This window comes from Phoca vitulina, unplaced genomic scaffold, assembly GCF_004348235.1.
Source record: "Phoca vitulina isolate PV1807 unplaced genomic scaffold, GSC_HSeal_1.0 scaffold46, whole genome shotgun sequence".
NCBI lineage: Eukaryota > Metazoa > Chordata > Mammalia > Carnivora > Phocidae > Phoca > Phoca vitulina.
Genome location: NW_022589749.1, coordinates 8,762,183 through 8,788,752, shown reverse-complemented (window position 1 = coordinate 8,788,752; position 26,570 = coordinate 8,762,183). Strand labels below are relative to the sequence as shown.

The following is a 26,570-nucleotide window of genomic DNA, read 5'->3' as shown; positions in this document are numbered from 1 at the left end:
CCCCCCCCCCCCCCCCCCCCGCACTGCCCAGTTTGGGAAGCGGGGTGTTTTCACAGCTCTGCCAGCCTCCCTGCTGCTCTCACTTGGCTGTGGGGAGGTTGCACTTTAGCCTCTCCTGTCTCCCTCAGAAGGTTGGGGCGGAGGGATGCCGTTTGGGGAGGGGGCGGGGGACTCAGTGCCCTCAGTAAGAGAGGGGTTCGCTGGCCTGGGGTGGGACATGTAGTGTCCACTTCCTTAAAGGTAACTTTAACCTTCCTCAATCTGGAAGTCCCTACAGTCCCAGAGATAGAAACTTCATGTACCCTAGAGTGGTATTGTCATTTACCACACCCCCTTGCCTAGCTCTGCCCCCAGGGGAGAGAGAAGAGGATAGCTCTCTGTCCCCATAGGCTCCCATGTTCTCAGGGGGAGGTAGGGGCAGCAACAAGGGGAGGGCTTTGGGGGAGTGATCCCCCGCCTTCCAAACCACCCCACAAAAACATGCAATTTAAGAATAAACAGTGTTCATGCTATGCAAATGCAGCTTCGTGGTGAGCCCTGGCACCTCCTTCCAGATTGCTCATCATCAGCCCTTCCTATATGGAAAGCAGCTATTGTAGTGAGAGCACAGTGTATTTTTGTAATAAAAAGTAATAGCCATCATTTGATGAGCCTCCAAACACTGTGCTATGTGTTGCATTTATTATCTCATTTAATGCCTACCAAAATCCTAGAGGCAGAGATTTTTATTCCCGTTGTAGAGATGAGGGGGTCAAGGGTGGAAACAATCCTGCAGTGTTGCTAGGAGTTAGCCTCATTCTATAGAGGGATCAGAGAGGTTAAGCAGCTTGTCCAGGGTCACACAGCCAACCCAGGCATGTCAGGCCCTTGAGCCTATGCACTTTACCACCTCTCCTAGAGCAGGGTCCCTTGCAAGGCTGCCCTCAGCTTTTTGAGGGGCCCAAAATTGTTTACTAAGCCAGCTTAGGGGGACACAGATCTAAGCAGGCATGCTGCTGATGGTTAATGACTTGTCTTTGCTCCCAGGTTGTTAGTGGGCTAGTAGCCAAATTATTCACCAATAACTCTGCAGTAGCTCTCATCAAGGGCAGTCCCACCTTCCTGGCAAGCATTTGGAAAAGTGCCTGGTGACTTTTGGTTGTCAAAGTGATGCTGAGCACTTCTGGCTTTGGTGGGTTGGAGCCAAGGATGCCAAATGTCCGGCAAGCAGGCCAGATCCATGCCAGGCACAAAGAATTGTCCTGGCACCTGTTGAAAAACACCAGGAGGAATCAGTATGCTAGGAATGAAGGAAGCAGAGGGCTGTGGAGTTTCTGGAGAAATCTCTTCTGGCCGGTATGAATCTAGGAGGCTCCCAGAAAGAGGTGTTGTTTGTGCTCAGCCTTGAGTAATGGGCTAAAAATAAATAAAAAATAAATAAAAGGAGATTGCATGGGAGTAGAAGGGTAAGGGTCTGACCTAGTAGAGGGAACTTTCTGCACTAACTCAGAGTTCCCTCCTTGAGAACCTCAACCTGGATCCAAGATGGGCTGCTGGGTGGGGAGAGACCTCTCTCAAGAGGAACTGGGTGGGGCAGGCCAAGCCTATTTTCAAGGCATTTTGGCTCAGATTTTAATGTGGGTTGCAGAGTCATCCTCATCCCATCATGAACTCATTTAATGGAAGGGCTCAGAGAGGCAAAGTACTATAACTTGCTTAGGGTCACTCGCAACCTTCCTCTCTGCATGCCACCTTCTGGTAGCTGTGGGAAGCCTAGAGTTCTCATTTCCTTTTCCAGTCCTGGAGATTTGGGGCAAATGCTATTTCAGATTGTCCTTTGAGTCAGAGGGCCTTGTGTTGCTATTTTTCCCTGGATATTGTGCTCTCCCAGTTAGCTCCTCCCCTTTGGGTTACAGGCCCGGGGCGTGGGGTTCAGGCATGCCAGGCTCCAGGTTGCTGCCTTGGCCTTCTCCCTCATCTCTGCGCCTTCTTTCTTGGAAGTGAAGGGAATTGCATTCCTCTCTTGGAATGGCCTTTTCTTCTTTCAGAATGTGTTTGTTCCCTTGTTGACCTGTTAATATGTGACCTTTCGCGTCTGGCTTCTCTTTCTTGGAGGATAAATGTTTCCCGAGGTTCATCCATGCTGTAGAACATCTCTGTGTTTCTCTTCTATGGCTGAGTAGTATTCCCTTGTATGGATAGACCCCATTTTGTTTATCCATTCATCAGCTGGTGGACACTGGGTTGTTTATACCATGCACTTTGTGCATTCCTCTGCCTCTTCAGCGCCCAATTAATAAACCTCTGGGCATGAGACATTATTTTGTCACTCTGTTTGCAGAGAGAGGGTGGTGGAAGGAAGGATCTCTGAAATCAGTTGGGGAACGGTTCCCATGAACAGGGTTTTCAGGATTCCTTCCATCTTGCCCCCTCTAGCTCCGCCACAAGAATCCTGCTTCCTTCCAAAGCCCAGTGCCTCCAGGGTCCATGCACGGGGGGACACGTGTGATTTTTCAGGGAGAGTGTGGATTTCCTTCCGTTCCATTTCTTCCGTCACGATGATTTGTTAGATGTAGGGCCTCATGTCATCTCTTGGCATGTATTTTGTGAGACTTTTTCCAGGTGAGTAAATCCACAAAGTAGAGAAAGCCTCACCAGACAGATGGAGCCCTAACCCGGTGGCCAGGCATGGAGTCAGGGCAGCCTCCCAATGGCTTAGCCAGAAATGCCTACCGCGGAGGAAATCAGAAGTCTAGCAAACACGGACCTGGGAGGAAGCCCAGAAAAGAGCACCCCTTAGCCCCTTCCGTTTGACAGCTGAGTGGGTGGAACGCAGAGAGGAGGGGAGAACAGGGTCTTTGGGAGCATTGACTGTGAGCCAACTTTCATATAGAAGATGGACTCCAAAGCCACCCTCTGGCTAGGCCGCAGTGGCTCCATTTTACAGATGAGAAAATCAAGGCCCTGGCCCCTGGGATCTGTCTAGTTTCCTGGCCTACCTTCTAATCCTGAGCGCTCTAGTCTCCCTTGGCCTCCATATGCTGGCAGATGATACCCATTTTCTCATGGAATAGAAACCCTTTTCTCCAGGAGGGTATGGTTTTGCTCTCTGAAAAATAAGATTTTAAGTGATTATTTTTTTCTTTCTTCCCTGATTGGATCCCTTCCTCAACACAACCAAAAGTTGGTTATATTTCAAAGGAGGTGGGTGCTGTTGCTCGTCGGGAAGACCACTGGCTCTGGCATTCCCTGCAGGGGGGAAGTTAATGACCAAAATTGGGAAGGAGTGATTTCAGCTGTCCTTGTTTTCGGTTTCTGTCGTGTTGGTAGTGGTGCTGCTGAACTTTTTCTTCAATTATGAAACATTTTAAGCATAGAGAAAAGCCAAGTTTTGTTTTGTTTTTTTGACTGGCTCATGTGTTTTGGAAGGCCGGATGGAAACAGGGCAGAGCAAGGCGCCGTGTTTCACTTAGCGCTGGCTCTGGAACCCTGATGATATGTCACTGAACTGAACCCACACTTTTTGGGGGGCTGGTGACAAGCCCTGTCCTGGGAGCTGAGGGACGCTGGGACGTGGTCCCTGTCCCCGGAGAGCTCCCAGGTGGGTGGTCTCTGAACTCTTGGGGAGTGCTCTGGAAGAGATAAACAATTCTAGCATTTTCCCCTTTGAAAAGGAGAGAAAGAAAATTCCAAGAGTCTGTTGTACCCCCACCCCCACCCCATCCTGAAAGCTGCTGAGCAACTATTTTTATGTTGTCTCTTTTTATCCCGTTGGCTCTGTAAATAGTTGAGAGATGGCAGTTGCAGAGATAAAAATGCTTAACCCAACCTGGAGTGGAGAGAGGATGGTCCTGCAAGGAGATGCCCCCTCACCCCTCCCCGGCCACGGTCTGGCCCCTCTGCCCACAGGGGCGTGAGGTAGGAGGTGAGTGGATGGGGGAAGGGGCATCGTGGGTGGTGTCTGAGATAAGCCTCTGCTGGAGAAGTTTAAATGGGGAATCAGTGGTTTGGGTGGGGGCAGGGTGTGGAAGAAAGAATACCTCCCTTATGGGTTTTTACAAGTGCGTTAGGATTTTGCTTTTGAGGCTTCTGATGGAAAGAGATTTTATTTAAGTTCATCTCAGACAGATCTCCCAGCTTCTGTGTCCAGGTGTGGGGGACAGGGTTGGTCCCCCTGGCTGGGGTTGCTTTGTGCTGGAGGTTGCGGAGGGAGGGAACTGGATTTAGCATCACCTCCAAACCGCAGGGAAGAGGGAAGGAGAAGGGCCGTGGGTGGGCAAGGCAGGGGTGCCTGTGGATTCCAGGCTGGCCCCCTCTATCTCCTACTTGCCGGGCTGCAGAATGTTGGAGTCCCAGTTATTTCTTTCATTTGTTTCAAATTGTTACTTCTTTTCATTACAAACTGAAATTCCAGTTGTTTCCCTGCCTCTTCCTTTGGTTCAGTGAAAGATTCAGGGGGAGAGGGGGAAAGAAGTAAGATGGTTCCCACCTCCTTTCCAGATACCCCCCACACCTGCTCCACACCCACCCACCCACTGACACTTCCTCCTCTTCAAGATGGGGGGCCACTGGGGCGCACCTGGCTTTAGATGCTTGGCTGTGTGAACGGGGTCCCCCTCTCCATACTTCCTTATTGACCAAACAATAGCCTCGGAGGAAGACACTTGAGCTTCTTGCTCAGTAACTGTTGTGGCCCCCAGGGGACATGAGGCTGCAGGGGTCAGGACCCCTGGTTCTCACCCTGGCCTAGCCCTGGACCTGCTAGGCTCCCTTGCGGAGGTCACCTCACCTTCCTGGGTCTCAGCGACTCTGTCTGCAGCCCTGCGCCGAAGATGAAAGCCTCGGGAGCGTGCACAAATTCTTCTGACACATGTAAGCAAGGACATGAAATTCTATGCACACTTCGATTTAAATCTTGTGAAAAGTGATGCATGTGGACAAGAGTTAGAGGGGAAGATGAAGAGCGTAAAGTTAGCATGGTGGGATTAGAGATAAAAATTTTTGTTTTAATATAAATTCAAGCCAGGTGAGGGACTTGAACTTGTTAGCCGTGGAAGTGCTTTCCTGGCAACAGCCTCCATTCGGGGAGCCTTTGCTGTATGCAGAAGGGACGTTCACTTGATCACCATGTCCCACCTCTCCAGGAGCCTTTGGTTTAGTGTGATTGTGGGCAAGTCACTCGGACTCTCTGCCTCAGTGTCCTCACCAGTGAAATAAGCATGATAAGCGTACCTGACTCCAACATTCTGCAGCCCGGCAAGTAGGAGATAGAGGGGGCCAGCCTGGAATCCACAGGCACCCCTGCCTTGCCCACCCACGGCCCTTCTCCTTCCCTCTTCCCTGCTGTTCTGACAGTTAAATGAGATGATACATGCAGAGTGCTCAGAATAGTGCCTGGCACTTGGCAAGAACTCCAGAGGACTGGCTGCCATCTAACACCATCATGGCCCCTGCTACACTGACGCATTTCTTGTATCAAAGGTGCTGGTCACTTTCTTTCCTTCACTCTGTCCTGTTCATTAGCCCTTCCTTTCCCTATCCTTGATTTTTTTCCTTTAAGATTAAAGAGAAAAAAAAAAAAAAGATTAAAGAGAAAAAAAAAGACTTTGGAAGTTCTGGTTTCTGCCTGACTGTCAAGGTGAAGGCTGTCTGGGTCACCAGGGGACCTGCAGCTGCCTGGCAGTTTAGCCTGGTTGGGAGCCTTACAGTGTAGGGAACTGTTGATCTGGCAGGAAGCTTAGAGGAGAAGCTTTTCTGTTAATCAGTTCTGTGTCTTCTGTTAGTCAGGACTCTTGGTTATAAGTGACAGAAAACCAATCACAAACTAACTTAAGCAAAAATGGGCTCATGTAGTTAGAAGCTTCTGGTGTATGTGGGCTTCAGGCATGGCTGGATCCAGGTACTCAAACAGTGTCTCTGGCCTCAGTTCTTCTCTTTCTGTTGCCTCTCTTCTCTCTCTGTCGACTTCATTCTAAGGGAGGGTTCTTCCCCAGCCCCTGATAACTCTAGAAATACATCCTTTTTGCTCCAAGTTCCACAGAAAGAGACATTTTCAATACTTCTGCCAAATCGTAGAATGAGACTTGGTGGTCTGACTTGAGTCACACATCTACTCTTGAATCAAATCTCTTGACCGGAGCAATTCATGCCTCATTGACTAGGCTTAAGTCATATGGGAGTCTCTGAAGTTGATGGTACAGACAGCACCATGGAGTCACCTTTCACAAGAAAGAATGGTTTCCCAGATGTAAAGCAAGCTGCTGTTACTAGACTAAAGGAACATAGATTCTAAGCCAGCTGAAGAAAACTTCTGAGCAGCCTTGGGATGAGTGATAAAAACAACGGCCTCAAGCCAATATTTACTGAGTGCCAGCAGTGTTCTGGAAAGTTCTAAGTCCTGGAGTTGATCAGTAAACAAGAAAGGCAAAGCCACGGCTCTCACAAGTTAAGTCAGGGTGATGTCTCCACTCCCAAATCCTATGCATTTCTTTTCTGACCACCCTAGGACCCCATGTCTTCATACTCCCCTCTCAAGCAGGTTGAGGTCTTAGGAAGTCAGAGGAATGGGCTGTGTGCTCCCCTTTGCTAGAGATTTTGCCCAGCCTGGACTTTATTTAGGATGTAATATGTGGACCTTGCAAGGCTGTACTTGTAATTTTTAGCCCCTTCTCAAAAAACTCAGACCAATTTTAGCTTTTCCTGTGGAACCACCACTTAACTTGGGGCAAATCAGTAAATCTTCCTAAACGTTCATTTTCTCATTGGTGACTTGAAATGGTTGGAGGAGGTGACCCTCGATGTGTGCCCTTATCTAGCACTGACATCCGACGCATCTCCAAGCAGGGCCTGGAGGGGTGAGACAGGGCAGGAGCTATGGAGAAAGGGGGCGGGCGTGTGACGTGCACTCGGCCTGCCCTCGGTGTTGGGGAGGCAAGGGGGGGCGGTGAGGACTGTGGCACGCGGGCAACTGTATCTCCTGTCCGAAGCTGCAGTGAGCTGTTGCCAGGAGAGAATACAGGTCCAGTGCTGTTGGAGTGTCCAGTACCTCCAGAGACTCTGGAAATTTTGCCTTTTATCTGAAATGTCCCGGCTTTGACTTCTCATTCAAATAGTTTTAGACACAGGGTAGGCCAAGCAAAATATGTTGGTGGCCAGTTGTCACCCGAGAGTCACCATTTGCCACCCTTTTGCTCTCGGGACTGTGATGGGGACGGGGTCTGTGCACGCTAAGCTAAAACGGGCATTATCCCTCCTGCCGTCTGCCAAGGGGGGGGGCCTTTGTCTCTGGGGAGACAGTCCGTTTCCATGCCTCCAAACAAAGAGTGCTCAAGGAGAGACATTTGTAAGGGTTGGTGTCACTGAACTGATAAGACTGTTTGGCTGGGCCAGGGCTGGAATCTGGAGTGTTCCTGCTGGCATCAAACCTTAGCCCTGTGTTGGCCACTCCCGCCGAGCCCCCCAGGTCTCCGCTCCTGTTGGGAAACACCGCTGAATCGTGGCCTCGGAGGCAGCCGGCTGCTCTGGGTGGGCGGGAGCTGTGTTAGTTTGCTAGGGCTAACTGCTGTGACCACGAAGCACAGACTGGGGGGCTTCACCAGCAGAACTGTATTGTTTCACAGTTGTGGAGGCCAGAAGCCCTCGATCCAGCTCCCTCCCGGCTTCTGCTGGCTTGCTGGCCATCTTTGGCATTCCTTGGCTCGACGGGGTAGCACCAGATCTCTGCTTCCACGTTCCCATGTGTTCTTCCCTGTGTGGGTTTGTCTCTGGGTCCAGATTTTCCCCGTTTTATAAGGACACCAGTCATATTTGATTAGGACCCACCCTAGTGACCTCACTGTAATTTGATGACCTCTGTAAAGACCATCTGTTCCAAATCAAGTTACATTCTGAGGTCCCAGGGTTATGACTCCAGCATATCTTTTTTGGGGGGGGGCACAATTCAATCTATAACAGGTGCCTAGTGGGGTCCCTGGAACTCTGCCCTGGGTTGCCCTTTGTGTTCTCCATCAACTTCCTACAAAGCTCTTGTGCTCCAGCCCCTCCAGCTTCCTTTCCGCACCCCCTCCGTGCACTCACGCTCACACTCACATGCCTCCAGTCTGGGGAGGAGGGGGTGGTGCTTCTTTCTGTTCTCTCCACTCTCCCACATCTTTCCTGCCTCGGGGCCTTCTCAGAAGCTCACTTCTCCTAGAACAAGTTCCTGCCCCCTCAACACCTACGCACCCTGTAGGTCTCAGCCTAAATATAATTTCCTCAAGTGAGGCCTTCCTTGACCCGTCCCCCATTCCGATCTAAAGTGGGACCCTCTGTTCTGTCTCTCTTTTTTTTTAAAATTAATTAATGTATTTTTTGAGAGAGAGAGTGTGAGCAGGGAGAGGGGCACTAGGGGAGAGAGAGAGAACCCTCAAGCAGACTCCCCTGAGCGTGGAGCCCAATGTGGGGCTCAGTCCCAGGACCCTGAGATCATGACTTGAGCCAAAATCAAGACTGGGTTGCTTAAGCAGCTGAGCCGTCCAGGCATCTCCCCTGTCTTCCCCTTTATCTCGTCCTGGTTCCTCCTCACTTCTACAGTCATTTGTGTACCTCCTTTTTTTTTTTAAAGATTTTATTTTTATTTATTTTACAGAGAGGGAGGGAAAGAGAGAGAGAGGGATCGCGAGTGAAAGCGTGAGTGCAAGCAGGGGGAGGGGCAGAAGGAGAGGGAGAGAATCTCAAGCAGACTCCCCACTGAGCACAGATCCAATGAGGGGCTTGATCTCACTACCCTGAGATCATGACCTGAGCGGAAACCGAGAGTCAGACACTGAAATGACAGAGCCACCCAGGCGCCCCATGTACCTACTTATAAGAAATCACATCTGTTTTCTTTACCCGACACATAGTAGGTCCTCAGTAATTACCTAAAGGAACAGATGTGTGAGTGAATTTCCTTTAGGACCTCCCTGGGCCTCAGTTTACCCACGTAAAAGAGGATGTGTCTGGCCAAGCCTGTTATCCCAGGGAGGACATCGTCCCTGGCATTGGCAGCATCCTTGCAGCTACCTGGGGCCCCTTTGCTATCCCGTGGTGCCTGGGAGCTCGGGGAACCCCTTGCACGGTGTGTCTTGGGTTGGGGTATGTCCCTGGCACACTTGCTGGCTGCTTGCTGGCTGGGCTCGTGTGGTGCCTCTGCATTTGGGGAGCAGGCGCAGGTTGGAAACAGCCCCTAGGAAATGGGAACGCGCTTCCTAGAGGTTGGCACCCCTTGGCTTCCTGGCAGAGGAAGGAGCACTTCCCTTCATCCTGGCCCGGAGCCTGGTCCATCTGCTTCAGGAAGGGTCTGGTTGTTCTGTTGAGCCACCCTGTGAGAGGTGAGGGAGCTTGGGGCTGCCAGCCCTGGGGGGATGGGGGAGCCTTCAGGGGAAGGGAGAGGACACAGGAGGGGCTCTGGGGAGAGGGCTCTTGGCGTTTTTGTCAAACCCAAGCAGTTTTGCAGAAAGGGGCCCCCCAACCCCCCAATGGCATGCTCAGCTGTCCCTCCCTTGCAGAGGGCCTGTGGGGATCAAATGACCCAGATGGAATGGTTAGCCATGCTTGGTGCATGGTAAGTGCTCAGTTGGTTTTTAGCTATTGCTGTTGTTATGCAAACCATTGTCTTTGTATGATTTTTTTTTTTGTCCTCCTGGGCAGAGTGTTGATAGGTTTCATCAAATCCTTATGGAGCCTGTGACCTTGTAGGGTCTATGGCCCCAGAACCATCGGAACCCTGGCTTGGACTCTGTAGGGGTTAGTGGTGGAAGATTGCCCTCCCCTCAGGCGGAATGGCCGTCTTGCCTGTCAAGCCTCGCTGGAGACCAGGGGGCTCCAGGTGGTCCTGAGGCACTGAGGTCTGGGCCGTCTTTCCTGAGACCTGGACACACTTGCCCCTCCAGCACAGAAGCCTTCATTTCCGTCCTGCCTCCTCCAGACCTCAAGGGCCAAGGCCCTGGCCAGACGCCAGCTTGTCAAGGAGACTGATTAAAAGCAGCTTTCCTGGGGGCGCATGGCTTGGTGTCCTTGGCCTGGAGTGAAGATCGATAAGCAATTGTTTTTTTCTTGGCAAGAAAAAAATTCTCCATTAACTTTCTCAGGTGCTGCCAGACTAGTTTTCTTTTCAGGAACTCTGCAGCCCTGTCAGAGGCGGCTCTGGGAGGGAGGACAGGCCACTGGAGCTGCCCCCCTGCCCTGGGGGTGGCAGCCCCTGTGGCCAGAGCGGTGGAACCCACACGAGAGCAGGTTGGCTGGCTTGGACATCAGTACCTCATAGGAACATTCTGGAACCCAGCCTGGCAGGTAGTAGGCATTCGATAGGTAATTGTTGAAAGAATAGCTTTTTGAGCATGTAACCACGTACCAGACATGATACTGTGTGCTTAGCTCATGTAATCCTCATGACTGTTGGGTGAATGCCCATTTTATAGATAAGAAAACTGAGGCTGAGGGAGGCTACGTCATTTGTATGTGGCTAGTCCAAGCAATGGAGCTTCAAGGGCCCTGCTTTTCCTTTCTTGGGGGATGTGTAACATAACAAGCTGGGCCGCAGAGAACCTTGAACTTGGGTTGGATTCTTTCAGTGATCGGGACACACAGCCAGGAACACACTTCATGATTTCTTTCTCAGACACAGTAAGGGTGGGAGAGGAATAGGAGTGGGACCAGCTGTCTCCTCCTCCTCCTCTTGCCTCAGCCCTCTAGGTTTATTATCCTAACTCCTACCATGGTTACAGTTACCTTCTTTCTTTTAAGAATTCACTTCTGGGGGCGCCTGGCTGGCTCAGTCGGTAGAGCGAGCGACTCTTGATCTCAGGGTTGTGAGTTCGAGCCCCACGTTGAGTGTAGAGATTACTTAAAAATAAAATCTTTTTTTTTTTTAATTTTATCCATTTATTTGAGAGGGGGGGCACGTATATGCGCGCGCGCACGCACACACACACACACGCACGCAGGAGCAGGTGGAGGGGCAGACTCCCCACTGAGCAGGGAGCCCGACAGGGGGCTTGATCCCAGGACCCTAGGACCATGACCTGAGCTGAAGGCAGATGCTTAACTGACTGAGCCACCCACGTGCCCCAAAAATAAAATGTTAAAAAAAAAAGAATTCATTTCTGAAGAGTTACTATTTGCACATGGTACCCAGTGGAAAGTTAGTCCTTCCCACCCTGTCCCCCTACTTCTGCAAACCACTTGTTTTCTCTGGAGGCCACTGTTAACCATTTTCTTTCTTTCTTTCTTTTTTTTTTTTTAAGATTTTATTTATTTATTTGACAGAGAGAGACACGAGAGAGGGAACACAAGCAAGGGGAGTGGGAGAGGGAGAAGCAGGCTTCCCGCGGAGCAGGGAGCCCGATGCGGGGCTCGATCCCAGGACCCCGGGACCATGACCTGAGCCGAAGGCAGACGCTTAATGACTGAGCCGCCCAGGCGCCCCTAACCATTTTCTTGTATATCTTTTCGGAAATATGCTGTTGCATATACAGTTACTTCACATGTATGGCCCTTTTCCCTCTATGCCAAAACAGCAACATACTAATGCTTTGGTTTTGTCCATGTAACAGTGTGCCTTAGAGCTAATTCATATCAGGCTGTGTAGAGTCACCTCTTTTAAAATAAAGGCATGGTTTTCTCCTGGGATACATGTACCTAATCTTATTTACTCAGTCCCCTGTGGATGGTCATTTCAAACCACACTATCAAAATACATCATTTTTTATATGTGTGAGGTTGTCTTCTGTGGGATAAATACTCAGGTGTGGAATTGCTAAGTCAAAGGTATGTGCATTTGGAATTTTGTCGTATATTGGTGAGTTTCCTTTCATGAGGATGGTACCAATTCATGCTACCCATAGCCTCACCAAAATAGTGCTATGATGATACTTTTCGTCGTTGTCAATCTGATAGTTGAAAAAGTAGTAATTCCTTATAGTTTTATTATTATTACTATTTTCTTAATTTTGGTAAGATATACATAACACAAAATTTACCACTTTCACCATTTTTAGGTGTACGGCTCAGTGGCATTAATGACGTTCACAGTCTTGTTCAACCATCACCATTGTCTATTTTCCAGGACTTTTTCGTCACTCCACACTGAACTCTGTACCCCCCCCTTTTTTTTTTTAAGATTTTATTTATTTATTTGACTGAGAGAGAGGGAACATAAGCAGGGGGGAGTGGGAGAGGTAGAGGGAGAGGCAGGCTCCCCGCTGAGCAGGGAGCCCGATGCGGGACTCGATCCCAGGACCCCGGGATCATGACCTGAGCCGAAGGCAGACGCTTAACCAACTGAGCCACCCAGGCGCCCTGAACTCTGTACCCCTTAAACAGTGACTCCCTGTTCCTCTCTCCCCGAGGAGAGAGGTACCCTCTCTCTTCTGTCTGTATGATGTTGTCTATTCTAGGTCCCTCATATAATTGCGATCATACGGTATTTGTCCTTTAATATTTGGCTTGTTTCACTTAGCATGTTTTCAGAGTTCATCCATGGGTGTAGCATGTGTTGGAACTTTATTCCTTTTTATGGCTGAATAATACTCTATCATATGGATAGAGCACATTCTTTTATCCATTCACAGTTGATGGACACTTGGGTTGTTTCCACCTTTTGACTGTGCATAGTGCTGTCAGGAGCAAGGGTGTATTTGTGGCTATTTGGATCCCTACTTAATTCTCCTGGGTACATACCTGGGAAAGGAATTGCTGGATCCTGTGGTCATTCTGCAATTAACTTTTTGAGGACCCACCAGACCATTTCATTGTAGTTTAAATTTGCCCTTCTCTTACTCTAGCTGAGGCTGAGCATCTTGTCCCATGATGGCTTTCTTTGTCACTCTTTTACCGTGAACTCCTTGTTCATAAACTGTACCTAGGATGCTGCAGTGATTTTGTTAATGCTTTTCCCATTGATCTTTCCCTCCTCCACAAGAGCACGGACCCCATCCACCTAGGTTACTGTCCAGATTGCTGGACACAGAACCAAGCTGTTCCATAAATACTTCTTACAGGACTATCCCAAGAAGGCAAGTGGCATTTGTCTGCCCCTCACCCAACTCCTCCAGGAAGCACACTGGCTTTCTGCTCCCATCTGCACCTTCCTCCCTTTCCCCTCACTGCCACACAGTGTCATAAAGAGATACCCTTTTATTCATTCATAAAATCTCTCTACTCAGCACCACTGTTTGCCTGGCACCTTTGTGATGTGGGTGATCAGTCTGGAGCTGCCACCATTAGGATGTACTCCCTGAATCCTAGTGGCACCTGTGACATTTGTCCAGCAGAATTTGTCAAACACGTGAACCAAAGGTTAATGATCTGTCCCAGAGACGGAAGGAATTGACAGTCTAAGGAAGTGCCAACTTTTTTTTTTCTTAATTCACATAACATGAACTTCGCCGCTTAAAAATGAACACTTCAGCAGCACTTAGTACATTGACAGTTTTGTGCCGTCACCACGTCTGTTTAATTCCAGAACATGTTCATCACCCCAGGAGACCCGTACCCATTAGCAGTCACTCCCATTCTCCCCAACACCTCCTCAGTCCTAGGCAACGACTAATCTACTTTCTGTTTCTATGGATTTGCCTATTCTAGAAATTTCAGTTAAAGAGAATTATACATACATGATCTTTGGGGTCTGGCTTCCTTCACTTAGCATGATGTTTTTGAGGTTCATTCGGACTGTAGCAGGTGTCAGTACTTTATTCCTTTAATGGCTGAATAATACTCCATTGTGTGGTTAGACCACATTCTGCTTATCCATTCAGCTGTTGATGGACATGTAGGTTGTTTTCCCTTTTGGCTATGGGGAATAGTGCTATTCAGGTGTGTACCTAGAAACACTTGCTGGGTCATGTGGTCATTCTCTGTTTAGGCTTTTTGAGGAACCCCTCAAAGAACTATTTGATGTCAACATTTTTTTTCTTTCACTCCTATTGTGGGGCTTGAACTCACGACCCTGAGATCAAGAGTTGCATGCTCTACCAGCTGAGCCAGCCAGGTGCTCCGATGTCAACCTTTCCACTTCATGTTTGCCTTTTGCCTGGCAGGCACCAGCTAGCGTGCTGAACTAGGAAAACATGAAATAATAAATAGGTAAAAAAAAAAAAAAGTGGTGGTGGTGGGGTGGGGGGAAACAGGCAATCTAGGCCCAAATCCCAGTTTAGCAACAAGCGGCTTGAGCTGGAAGTAGCTGCCGCCTCTGTAGGGGGCAGGCTTACTCTATTTTGGGGTTTTCTCATACTTGGTTCCTACAGAGAGGGAGTTTGGATTTCGTCTGTGTGTGAGGAGGGGCTTTTCAAATAAGGAAATGTGGAGTAGGCTCTTCTGTATGGACTTAAGATCATTATCACATCATGTTTCGCAAGATTTTTTAAGGCTGCCCACTGGAGGCGGGAAGGAGGTCCCCGCGGTGCCCGGGGGCAGCCCGCTTCCCCTGCCCTGCCCTGCCCGCAGCGGGCGGCTGACCCTTCCTCTCTCCGCAGGTGGCCCTGCTGCCGGATGGGAGTGCCCGGGCGCGCGCACCATGTCATCATGCGTCTCTAGCCAGCCCAGCAGCGACCCGGCCGCCCTCCAGGATGAGCTGGGGGGCGGCGGCGGCAGCGGCAGCGAAGGCCAGAAGCCCTGTGAGGCCCTGCAGGGCCTCTCATCCCTGAGCATCCGGCTGGGCATGGAGTCCTTCATCGTGGTCACCGAGTGTGAGCCGGGCTGCGCAGTGGACCGCGGCCCGGCCCGGGACCGGCCCCAGGAGGCCGATGGCCGAGAGGGACCCCTCGACGCCTCCGCCTCCGGGCCCCAGGCCCGGCCCCAGCTGTGCAGTCGCAAGCTCTCCCTGCAGGAGCGGTCCCAGCTGGATGCGAACGGACGCTGCGTCTACGCGGCCCTGCCCCACTCGCCGGTGGGCTCCCCGCAGTCCTCGCCGCGGCTGCCCCGGCGGCCCACCGTGGAGTCCCACCATGTCTCCATCACTGGCATGCAGGTGTGTGAGCTGGCCGAGCCCGCGCGGTCCTCTGTTAGGTGGCGTCCGTTTGGGACGTGACCCTAGGAAACCCAGGTGGGGGTGGGAAGTGAGGGGGGAAGAGAAGGAGGTCTACAAGGGTGCCCGAGGGAACTGGTTGCCGCCATGCGCAACTGGGGCTCCATCTCTGGGGAACCCTGTTTGACAGTGTAGAAAGTCCTGTACCTCAGAGTTATCCGGCCCGAGGGCCAAGGGAGCTGGGCCTTTCATACCAACTCCTGGCAGTTGCTGGTGGGGGCTTCTGGGGGCAGGTGACCTGCCCTGAGAGTGGGCACAGCAGCTCTGGGGCCACAGAGAGCGTCCAGCCGAGATGCAGGCACTGGTGGATGGAGTTGTGCGGGGCTGGCGGTCAGTGAGAAGCCTCCCGGCCCAGCAGCAGGGCACCAGGCACGGCTCTCAGCCCTCGGTGTGTATTTCTCATTTGATCCTTACTGAAAACTTCCGGGAGGTAGGTTAGAACTCAGAGCACCACTAGGGCACACTGGGCCTGAGTGATCTGCCCCTGGCCCCTCTCCCGCCCCATCTCCTGCCTTTCTGCTGCCGGCTCACAGGGCTCCATCCACATTGCCTTCTTTGTATTCCTCAGATATTCACACTCATTCCCTCCATTAGGCCTTTACCCCTGCTGTCCTCTGTGCTTGGACCCCCCTTCCGGCCCCCCTGTCTTTGCAGGGCTGTCTCCCAACTCAAATGTCTCCTCCTCTGAAGGGCCTCTCAGACCACCCTCTGTAAGCAGCCTCAGCCCCCAGCCCCTCTCCCCTGTCGCCCTGTTGATGCGACACCCATCACCATCTGATTATCTGTGTGTCTGTTGAGTTGTTTTTGGCCTGTCTCCCCAGCTAGAATGTAAGCTCAGAAGGAACAGTCCTGTCACCATCATGTTCCCAGCACCCAGTGCACATAGTAGGAACACAAAAATATTTGTTGAGGGAATGAATGAATTTAATTGGGAGAAGCATGGATATCAAGAATGGCTTTCTAAAGGGGCCGGTATTTAACTATATTTTGAGGGCTAGGTAGGATTTTCATAATTGGAGATGGGTACACACAGAGAGTTCACTGCAGGGGAATGCACAGTGTGAGCAAAGGCCCAGGGGTAGAAGTCAGGGTGTGGGGGGAAGGGTAATCAGGGGTTCAGCTAGCTGAAGAATAGGGCCCATGTGGAGAGCACTGCGGCAACAGGGCTAGAGGGAGAGTTTGGGTTTATTTCAGTTAGAGTTGAGTCAGCCTAGAGAAATAGAGACACACCGCCCTTCACCACAGAAGTGGCTTTAACACAATAGGGCTTATTTATCATGTAAAATAAATCTGGAGGTAGGCTTTTGGGACCTGTGTGGTGGTCCTGTTGTTGTTGTTGTTGTCCTTAAAACCTCATGGTCTCAAGATGGCTGCTGTGACTGTAGCCCTCACAGCTTCATTCCAGACAGGAAGAAGGAATAGGGAAGAAGAGCAAAAGTCATCTGCTGTCTCAGTCAGTCCTTTTTCCTGGAAACTCTACCCAACAACTTCTGCCTACTCCTGCTACCCAGAACATAGACAATGTGGCCACCCCTAGCTGTAAGAGAGGCTGGGAAATGCAGTTTTCCAGCCTGGGACATTGCCACCCAGCTATCCATTTATAAGGAAGAAAGGGGAGCCTGGTATTTCGTTGGCAATTAGGTGACTCTGCCAAGGTCAGAGGAGTGGAGTCAGGACTTGACCCTGGAAGCATCAGGGCCTGATGGGATCAGAGTGGAATCTGGAAGATGAATTCAGCAGCGTTTGGGGCTTAGATTAGGGGCAGTGAGATCCCTTAGGACAACTCTGCAGGGCCCCACTTCAGCCTGTCACATCCCTCTAGGACTCATGGGAATAAAATCAACACTGGAAAGAAACAGAGGAAGCAACCTAGTGGTGAAGGGAGGGCTCTGTGAGCCGAGGAGTGCTCTACAGCAGGTCAAAAGACACAGGTCGGTGTGTACACTCAGACATGTAACTGTCTCCAGTGACGTTGAGAGAGAAATGATCTAGTGTGACATCATTTTTGCCTCCCAAACCCCATCCCAAAACGATGCTCTGTATTTTCAACAGGTGCATGTATGCGTGCATTTACATAGAGAAAGGCCTGGAAGTTTATGCACCAAACCGATGTCAAGGTTCGGGGAAAGGGTTAGAATTGGGATGGGGGGTTCAAGGGAAGTGTTGGGCTTATCTGTAACACTGGAAGTGTTATTTTCTATCATGTTTCTCTTCCCAGTTTTACTTCTTGTATCACCTAACATTTCCTCCCTAATATGTTGAGGTATAATTGAAGTAAAACAAAGTGCACATATTTCAAGTGTACAATATGATCAGTGCTGATATATGCATACGTCTGTGAAACCATGGCCCCAGTTGAGATCACAAACCTTCCCCACATGCCCAACGGCACATCCTCCCCCTTCTTCCCCTTTCCCAGGTAACCGCTGACCTGCTTTTTAGCATTGTAGATTAGTTTGCAAGTTCAAGAACTTTATGTAAGTGGAATCATCTAGTATGTACTCTTTTTTGGGCTTAGCTTCTTTGACGGCATGATGATTTCGAGATTTGTCCGTGTTGTTGCATGCTTCCTTTTTACGGCTAACTAGCACTCCGTTGTCTGCAACGGACCACTGTTTGTTGACCACTGTTTATCTGTCAGTGGGCGTTTGAGTTGTTTCCAGTGTTTTGACTATTACACATGAAGCTCTTTCGAACATTTGTCTGCAAGTCTTTGCACGGACACGAGTTTTCACACCTCTTAGATGAACAGCTAGGAGCAGAATGGCTATGTCCTGGAGGAGGTGTTTGTTAAGAAACTGCCCAACTGTTTTCCGAAGAGGCTGCACCATTTTAAATTCCTACGAGCAGTGTGCAAAGCTTCTCCATGCTCTACATTATTCTGACAACACTTGGTATGGTCAGTCTTGGATTTTAGCCAAGCTAATGGGTGTGGTTTTAATTTACATTTCCCCCATGATTCATGATGTTGAGCCTCCTTTTTTATTTTGAGCCTCTTTTCATGTGCTTACTGATCATTTGTATATCTTCATTTTTAAGATGAGGGTGTTGTTATTAATGAGTTATAAGAGTTCTTTATCTGTCTGGATGCCAGTCTGATGTGTTGCAAATAGTTTCTCTCAGGCTGTGGCTTACCTTTTGTTTCCTTAATAGTGAGTGTCTCGAAGAGCAAAAGTTTTTTTGTTGTTGTTTTTTTTTTTTCAAAGAGCAAAGGTTTTAATTTTGATGAAATCCAGTTTATCACTTGTTGCCTTTTATATCTTGTACTTTTGTACAAAAAGAACCTTTGAGAAACCGTTAAGAAACCATTGTCAGCCTCACGGTCAGATATTCTCTACTTTATGTCACTTTATGTTTTTATAGGACAGCATAGTCCTTAGATAGGATTACTTGTTTAATTTAAAATCAACATTTTGGGAACACCTCTTAAAAATGGGTATTAAGGGGGCGCTTGGGTGGCTCAGATGGTTAAGCGTCTGCCTTCGGCTCAGGTCATGATCCCAGGGTCCTGGGATTGAGCCCCACATCGGGCTCCTTGTTGAGCGGAGAGCCTGCTTCTGCCTCTCCCTCTGCCTGCTGCTTCCCCTGCTTGTACACTCTCTCTCTGTCAAAAATAAATACAATCTTAAAAAAAATGGGTATTAAAAGAGTACATACTGTATGATCACCTTTTTGCAATGTACAAAAACTCTGCTGTTAGAAGTCAGGGTAGTGGTCACCCTGGGAGATGCTTCTAGGGGGCTGGGAAAATTCTCTTTCCTGATTTGGGTCCTGGTTCATGAGTTTGTTTTGTGAAAAACGTATTGAGGTGCAAACTTACAATTCATATACTGTGTGTTTCTACTTAACTTTCCAGGATTGTGTACAGCTGAATCAGTACACACTGAAGGATGAAATTGGAAAGGTAAATATCCCAGGAGCCAGGCTGGTTTTCTGCATCTACCAAGAATGTCTCAGATACAGTGGAGGGAACCCGCTAGAGCTGGGAGTGGGAAGAAGTCCTTGGAGGCGAGATTGTGGGGGAGGGTTTTGTCATCAGTGGTCCATCTGGTTTATTGTCTTTCTACATCATAATATTGATGTGTTTCCACAAAAGCTCAGACAGCTTTGAGGGAATTCCATATCACCAACATTAGTGTTTTTTTTTTCCCCCTCTAAGGTACTCTCACATCTATTTTTGCTTTTATTTCAGCCAATGGGCAATATCTTTGCAGGGGTCAAAAACTCAAATGCCAGTAGAAAGCAAGTGAGTAATATAAATGAGCAAAGCATGCTAGGTCTAAGGCAGTAGGGAGTGGTGAGGACTGTGGCAAACTGTTAACATGTAGAAATGATTATGGGTCCATAATGGACAGATCTGATTTTTTTCAAAAGAAGCTGAGATTTTAGATTTTATATCTGATCTTTCTGTTTTTAAATGTTGGCAGCTAATTCAAACTTTCTAAAAACTGCAGATGCAATAAAATGTAATTGCAGAGCAGATTTGGCCATTTGGCCACTGGTTTGCAGCCCCTGTATTAGGGTCCTCATTTTGCAGATTGTAACTTCTGGATAGTATGTCATGGGCATCTCCCTTTATCCAGGGCTCCTATGGTGTGGTCAAGTTGGCCTACAATGAAAATGACAATACCTATTACGTGAGTATCCACATCCCCTTCCCTGCCCTCACCATTGTCCAAAGCAAAAGCCTCCTTTCCAGAACTTGGTTTCCTGGAAGATTTTCTTCGCTGTTGTCTCATTTTATTCTTAGGTCATTTCATTTCGTGCATTAGGAAGGAAGTGGTGTTCCCATTATATGGATGTGGAAATGGGGAGGCAAAGTGATTGGCTCAGAAAGAAAATGTGTAAATTCAGTAAATGTCTCATAGCCTCACTCTGGGCTACCATTTCTACATCCTTCATAGCACCAAGAACCAGGTGGTAGTGAGACAAATTGCCCTTGTAGCTGAGGCTTTGGGGTCAGTCCAGTGTGGGTTCAAATTCTGGCTCTCCCATCTGCCAACTGTGTGTCCTTGGCCAAGTGACATAACACCTGAGCCTCAGTTTCCCCATGTGTAGAACAGCCTGTCCCTCGTCCATCACTCCAGCTCACTAGTGTCTTGATTCACTTGTATCAAGTCCCAAGGCTTGTGGTCCCAGCTAGGAAAGAGGACCAGGAACCTCAGAAGCACCCTCAGGGCTGGGGGGACCCTGGCAGTCCAGCCCCCAGGCCACCCGCAGCTGCTTGACCCACTCTGATGACGAAGCACTCACTACATTGTCCTGAGGCTGCCAGGAAGCCAAGAGCTTTGGCCGGCCTAGGAGTGGAGGGAACTCTCCCTCCTCCTTCCTCTCCATTTTAACCGAGATGTGGGGTCTTTTCTCCCATAGGCGATGAAGGTGCTGTCCAAAAAGAAGCTGATCCGACAGGCGGGCTTTCCACGTGAGTTTGGTGGGCCAGGCCTTTGTTCTTAGGTGCAGGGCTGGGACACGACAAAGAAGATCCCACTGAATGGTGTCCCCTGCAGAGTGCCCGGGTAGAGGCCTCGAAGACTCCTGTCACTATGGCCTGGGGTATGGTGTGGGAAGGAGGGGACAGAAAGCTGAGCAAGGGGGCTGGGTTTCCAGCCTCACTGATTTTCAGCAGCACAAGAGACAGATGAGAGGAGCAAGCTACTTATAGCCCCTGGTGGCATCAGCCACTCCAGCCCTGCCGAGACCCCCTCACTTGCATTGCCCCCCCATTTGCAGAGGAAAAGCTTTTTGCCCTGACCTTGGGATGGTCTGTGTCTCCTCCAGGTCGCCCCCCGCCCCGAGGCACTCGGCCAGCCCCTGGAGGCTGCATCCAGCCTAGGGGCCCCATTGAGCAGGTGTACCAGGAAATCGCCATCCTCAAGAAGCTAGACCACCCCAATGTGGTGAAGCTGGTGGAGGTGAGCTAGCGGGACAGGGAGGAGGGAGGCAAGAATGGTGATTGTCCAGGCCCAGCTCTGTTATTACCCAAATGCTGCACCACTAGTTTCTAGGGAGAGCCATACCATGTTAAACAGCTGTTGCAGAGCTAAGTAGTATTTATTGCTCCAGGTTTCTTCACCCCTGTTCTTTCATGTTATCCTCACCCTTCCCTAAGACTATTTATTATTCCCATTTTACAGATAAAAAAATTGAAGGCCAGAGGGATACCGAGACTTGCCCTTTATCCATTTTTGTCTTTGGAGCTGGTTCTCTCTCTCTCTCTCTATATATATATATATGTGGTTTTAGCACAAAAGCAGCCATATGCATGTAAACAAATGGGCATGGCTGTGTTCTAATAAAACTTTATTTGCAAAAAACAGGCAGAGGGCCAGATTTGGCTTGCATGCTATATTTGCCATCCCCTGTTCTAGATCCGCAGTTCTCACAGTTTTTGGTCTCAGGATTCCTTTATGTCCTTCAAAATTATAGAAGGCCCCAAAAAAGTTTTGCATATGTGGGTTGTATTTATTATTATTTGCCATGTTAAGATTTAAAACTGAGAAGTTTAAAAATTATTTATTAATTCATTTAAAAATAACAATCCCATTATATAACAATATATTTTTATGAAAAATAAGTATATTTTCTGAAAAAATTTTAAGAAGAGTGGCGTTTTACATTTTATTTTTTAAAAAATATTTATTTATTTTAGAGAGAGGTAAAGAGAGAGCACGGTGGGGAGGAGCAGAGGGAGAGGGAGAGACAGTCCCAAGCATACTCTGCGATGAGTGTGGAGTCCGACACAGGGCTCGATTCCAGGATCCTGAGATCATGACCTGAGCCGAAACCAGGAGTCGGATGCTTAACAGACTGCGCCACACAGGCGCCCTGGCATTTCACATTTTTGCAAATTTTTGTTGTTGTTGATGTCTGGCTTAATAGAAGATGGCTGGATTCTCATATCTGCTCTTGCATTCAGCTGTGGTGATTTTGCATGCCATGTGGTTTCTTGTTTCTCTACTAGTAGAGAATGCGAGTAGAAAGGGCAAATATTATCTTAGTTTTATTTATTTTATTTTATTACTTTTTAAAATAAGATTTTACTTTATTATTTATTTATTTATTTTATTTTTTTAGATTTTATTTATTTATTTCAGACAGAGAAAGAGAGAGAGCACGAGCTGGGCAGGGGAGGGGCAGAGAGAGAAGCAGGCTCCCGGCTGAAGAGGGAGTCCGATGCGGGGCTTGATCCCAGGACCCTGGGATCACAACCTGAGCCAAAGGCAGACGCTTAACCAACTGAGCCACCCAGGCGCCCCAATAAGATTTTATTTTTATTTATTTGAGAGAGAGAGAGAGAATCCGAGAGAGCATGAGCAAGGAGGAGAGGGAGAAGCAGGCTCCCCGCTGAGCAGGGAGCCAGACGCTGGGCTCGATCCCAGGACCAAGGGACCATAACCTGAGCCAAAGGCAGACGCTTAAACGACTGAGCTACCCAGCGCTCCTTATCTTAGTTTTAGTGTGAAAATCGTTTTGACCTCATGATCTCCCCGAAAGCATCTTGAGGATCCCTAGAAGTCCCCGAACTACATTTGGAGCACCTCTGGCCTAGATGACAGGACTTGTAAATGGCATGTGATAAAGTACGTAATTGGACGGGTGTTCGTCATGCTGCGGGAGCATGGAGTGCGAGCAGCCAGCCAGCCCAAACAGCTGAGGAAGGCTTTTCAGGGAAAGGATGTTTGAGATGACCCCAGTTGTTCCCTGATGGAGATAACAGGGAAAGGACAGAGAAGGGCATCGCAGAGGAAGGAACAGCATGTGCAAAGGGCCGGTGTCCTCTGTTTGGGGGTATACTCCTGACTTTGGTGGGTGTGAGGGTTAGTAGCCGTGCCCTCCTGGGGCTTTTCAGGTGTGGGCTCTAGGTGGGCCATGCCCTGGGTCTGACTCCCCCGACAGGGTAGGGCTTAGGGCTCCAGGTGGGAGTCTAGGGTGCATCTCTTTCTCAGGGCTCTCATCCTGTGGATCTTGGTTGACTGGGGAAGGTGAGGATGATGTGGGAAGAGGCAGGAGGACCAGTCTAGCCAAGGAGAGGAGAGGGACGGCGGCTGCAGGCTGTCTTCACCTGTCACGCTGAGTTTCACAGTCTCAATTCGCTGATGGCTGGAGTCAGCCGTCTTAGAGGAAGCTCAAGGACACTTGGTGTAGTGAGTGGCTCTGGGTCCTGGCATGATCTCCCTGGCCCCCACTGCCCTGTGGCATCTGACCTGTCCACCCAACAAGACTGGTTGCCAGCCTGCCTGTTGGACAGACCTCAGACATTCATCAGATGGCCATCGACATTCATCAGGCATTTCCTGAGCACCGACTATGAGCCTTGTCCTGTATAGGGCACCACGGGGGTAACTCAGGCGGATACAGCCGTTTGCAGAGACGGACAAGATAGACATAGGTGATGAGCTGAAAGCAGGATGGCCGTGAGAGGAGAGCGAGGACATGCCGTGGCGGTTCCGGGCAGGGGGACGTCTTTTCTTACAGGGGCAGGAGGTCAGGGGGCGCTTCCTGGAGGAGTCGGAAGAGCCCAGACAGGATTTGCATTTTCACCCTGAGGATCAGTCCTCTGTCTCCTAGGAGACGGGTGGGATTCTTACTGAAACTGAGACACTTCCCAGGGGAGGAATTTTAAAAAAAGAAAAATTTTTTTTTTTTTTAAGTAATCTCTACTCTCAATGTGGGGCTCAAACTCACGACCCTGAGATCAAGAGTTGCTTGCTCGACTGACTGAGCCAGCCGGGCGCCCCCATTTCCCAGGGGTGGAATTTGCCCCTCCCTTTTGTAACCTCTTTTCTAGGTCTTTTGGACCCTTGAGGATTGGGCTAGAATGTGCCTATTTTCCAGATGGCCGTTTGGATCACACACTCTGGGTTTTTTCCTGTGCCCTTCATCTTAACCAGGAAAACCAGTGGAAAGCACAGCCCTCCTGTTGGCAAATGCAGTCATGTGGATGCTGCCTCCTCCCTGCTCATATCATTTCTCTCTCTTCCTCTCCCCTGCTCCTCATCTCCGGCCTGTTCCGTGTGGCTGTGCCAATAGGTCCTGGATGACCCCAATGAGGACCATCTGTACATGGGTAAGAGAGCCCTTGCCATCCGCCACCTTTGCTCAGGCAGCTGCACCTGCCAAAGCCCAGGGGTCCTCTGGAGCATTCCCTGTCCCTGGCATCCCCCGCCAAAGCTGGGCACCACAATGAGTCACATGTGAGGCTGCAGCTCTGGTTTGAAGCAGGAGATGGAAGGGAGTGCTTGCTGGGACTTCTCTGGAGGTCCTGTTCATTCACTTGCAAGTATTTATTGAGCACCTGCTAATGCTGAGCATGTTCTAGGCACTAAGGATGCAGTGGTGAGTGAGAAAGATGAGGCTCCCGCTCTTGTGAGGCTGACATTTTAGTCAGGGAAGACAGATAGTCAACAACTAAATAAATCAGTTAAGTTCAGTAGATCCTCTGAAGAAGGTTAAATAGGATGACGTGAGAGAGAGGGATTGAGGGGCCACTTCACATATGAGGTGATGATTTGGCACCTGAATGTCAAAGACACAGTCCTGTTACATGTGGGGAAGAGCATTCCAGGCAAAGGGAACAGCAGGTGCAAAGGCCCTGAGGCTGGTGAGAGCTTAGCGTGTTTGAGAAAAATGTGGCTGGGACAGAGTAAACCAGGGAGAGGGGATGGGGATGAGGTTGGAGAGCCTGAGGCCACGGTGGGGCATTTGGAGCCTTGGAGGGCACTGCACAAAGAAATGGAAGGACTCAGGCATGTCCTCAGAGATTTGATTTTTAAAAACTGGTGAGGACATGGGACAGCCCTCTGTCAGCTCTAAGCATAGGTACTGATGAAGGAAGGAAGGGCAGGACTAATTCAAAACTAGATAGCAGACTGTTGGGCCCAGGAATGCATGATTGACAGGTCACATGTCCTTGCAATATGGCTTGGGTGGGCATTCAAATGAGCAGATGACAGATGACAGCCGGGAGGGGTATCAAGGAGGTGAGGAGAGTGGGCACGAGCCCAGCCTGGAATCCAGAAGTCTCCTGGATGAGCACGGGGATGATCCTTTGTTGCACAAGGAGTGATTATATGGGGTCTGGTTTGAAAACAGCTCAGAGCTCACTTTCTCCTCATGGAGTTGCTATGGTTCAGTTCCGAGGAAGCGTTGCAGCTTAGGACATTTTATTTTTCATCTCCCCCTCCTCTTCCCCGCCCCAGGTTTTCATTATGACAAATGTTAAGCCTACAGAAAAGTTGAAAGAATAGTACAATGAATACCTGTATACCTACCACCCAGATTCAACAGTTAATAATTTTTTTGTCAGATTTGCTTTATCAGCCTAGCCACCCACCCATCCATTTCTGTATTTTTTTTGCTGAACTATCCAAAATGTAAAGTGGCAGACATCTTGACACTTCAGCCCCTGAATACTTCAGCGTGCATCTCACATAGGGACATTCTCCTGTGTGGTCACAATACCATTATTACATCTGAAAAAGTTAATGCCAGTTCCCTAAGAGCATCTAATGTGCACTCCATGTTCAAATTTTAGAACTCTCTTTGCCAGTTTATTTGTAAATTTTAGAACTTATAAAATCTTCCTATAGAAACAATTTAGAGGCTACACAGTAAATAACATCAGATATGTTTATTTTATTTTATTTTATTTTTTTTTAAGATTTTATTTATTTATTTGACAGAGAGAGAGATAGCGAGAGCAGGAACACAAGCAGGGGGAATGGGAGAGGGAGAAGCAGGCTTCTTGCCGAGCAGGGAGCCCTTTGTGGGACTCGATCCCAGGACCCTGGGATCATGACCTGAGCCGAAGGCAGACGCTTAACGACTGAGCCACCCAGGCGCCCAACTTTATTTTTTTTTTTTAAGATTTTATTTTTTGAGAGAGAGAGAGAGAGAGCACGAGCAGGGGGAGGGGCAGAGAGAGGGAGAAGCAGACTCCCTGCTGAGCAGAGAGCCCGAAGGAAGTGAGGCTCGATCCCAGGACCCCAGGATCATGACCTGAGCCAAAGGCAGACACTTAACTGACTGAGCCACCCAGGTGCCCCTAGATAGGTTAACTTTAAAAAATTAAGTGAGAGGGGCGCCTGGGTGGCTGTGTTTTCAGTCACTAATAACTAGCTTCCTCCATGCCAACCAAGTTACGGTGCTTAGGAGGAAGCACAGAAATTCCTGAAGCAGCTCTTGGAACTTAAGTCTTCCAGAACGAAGGTGGGATAGGCCAGAGCTGAAGGGACCAGCACTCCTGTCTGTGGAAACCTTCCCTTCAAGTGCTGTTGCTTTTTGCTTCTAACCATAGCCTGAAGCCACGGCAGATCTGCCCTAGCTTGGGTTTGCTCAACACTGGTTGATGAACCTGAAGATAGGGAGGGGCCTGAGGGAGTTAAGTTCCTTTTCTGGTCTTCTTTTTATCTGAGGAGCCGGCTCTTGTCTCTCAGCCACCTGAGCCCTTGGAGATCTTTGAAACCATCCTTTTGGTTTCTTCTGTAAGAAACTCCAATGTGGGTAGATGATTCTAGAACAACAGAGAGCGCCAAAGTTATTCTCC

The 26,570-nt window shown here is 49.2% G+C and overlaps 1 protein-coding gene across 5 annotated transcripts in view; it reads left to right on the top strand.

Annotated features, from left to right (window-relative positions):
* CAMKK2 (calcium/calmodulin dependent protein kinase kinase 2) overlaps window positions 1–26,570 on the top strand; it is a 46,708-nt gene that overhangs the window by 958 nt on the left and 19,180 nt on the right. For 2 of the 5 annotated variants that reach the window (XM_032431325.1, XM_032431326.1), the window contains exons 1-7: window positions 3,772–3,904; window positions 14,475–14,968; window positions 18,882–18,929; window positions 19,609–19,662; window positions 20,396–20,447; window positions 20,804–20,937; window positions 24,056–24,092. In XM_032431325.1, coding sequence (XP_032287216.1) covers window positions 3,841–3,904; window positions 14,475–14,968; window positions 18,882–18,929; window positions 19,609–19,662; window positions 20,396–20,447; window positions 20,804–20,937; window positions 24,056–24,092 — 883 coding nt within the window. In that variant the 5' untranslated portion in view covers window positions 3,772–3,840. Of the gene's footprint in view, window positions 1–3,771; window positions 3,905–14,474; window positions 14,969–18,881; window positions 18,930–19,608; window positions 19,663–20,395; window positions 20,448–20,803; window positions 20,938–24,055; window positions 24,093–26,570 lie in introns of those variants that run through there. The other 3 variants (XM_032431330.1, XM_032431329.1, XM_032431328.1) reach the window with 2 other exon arrangements.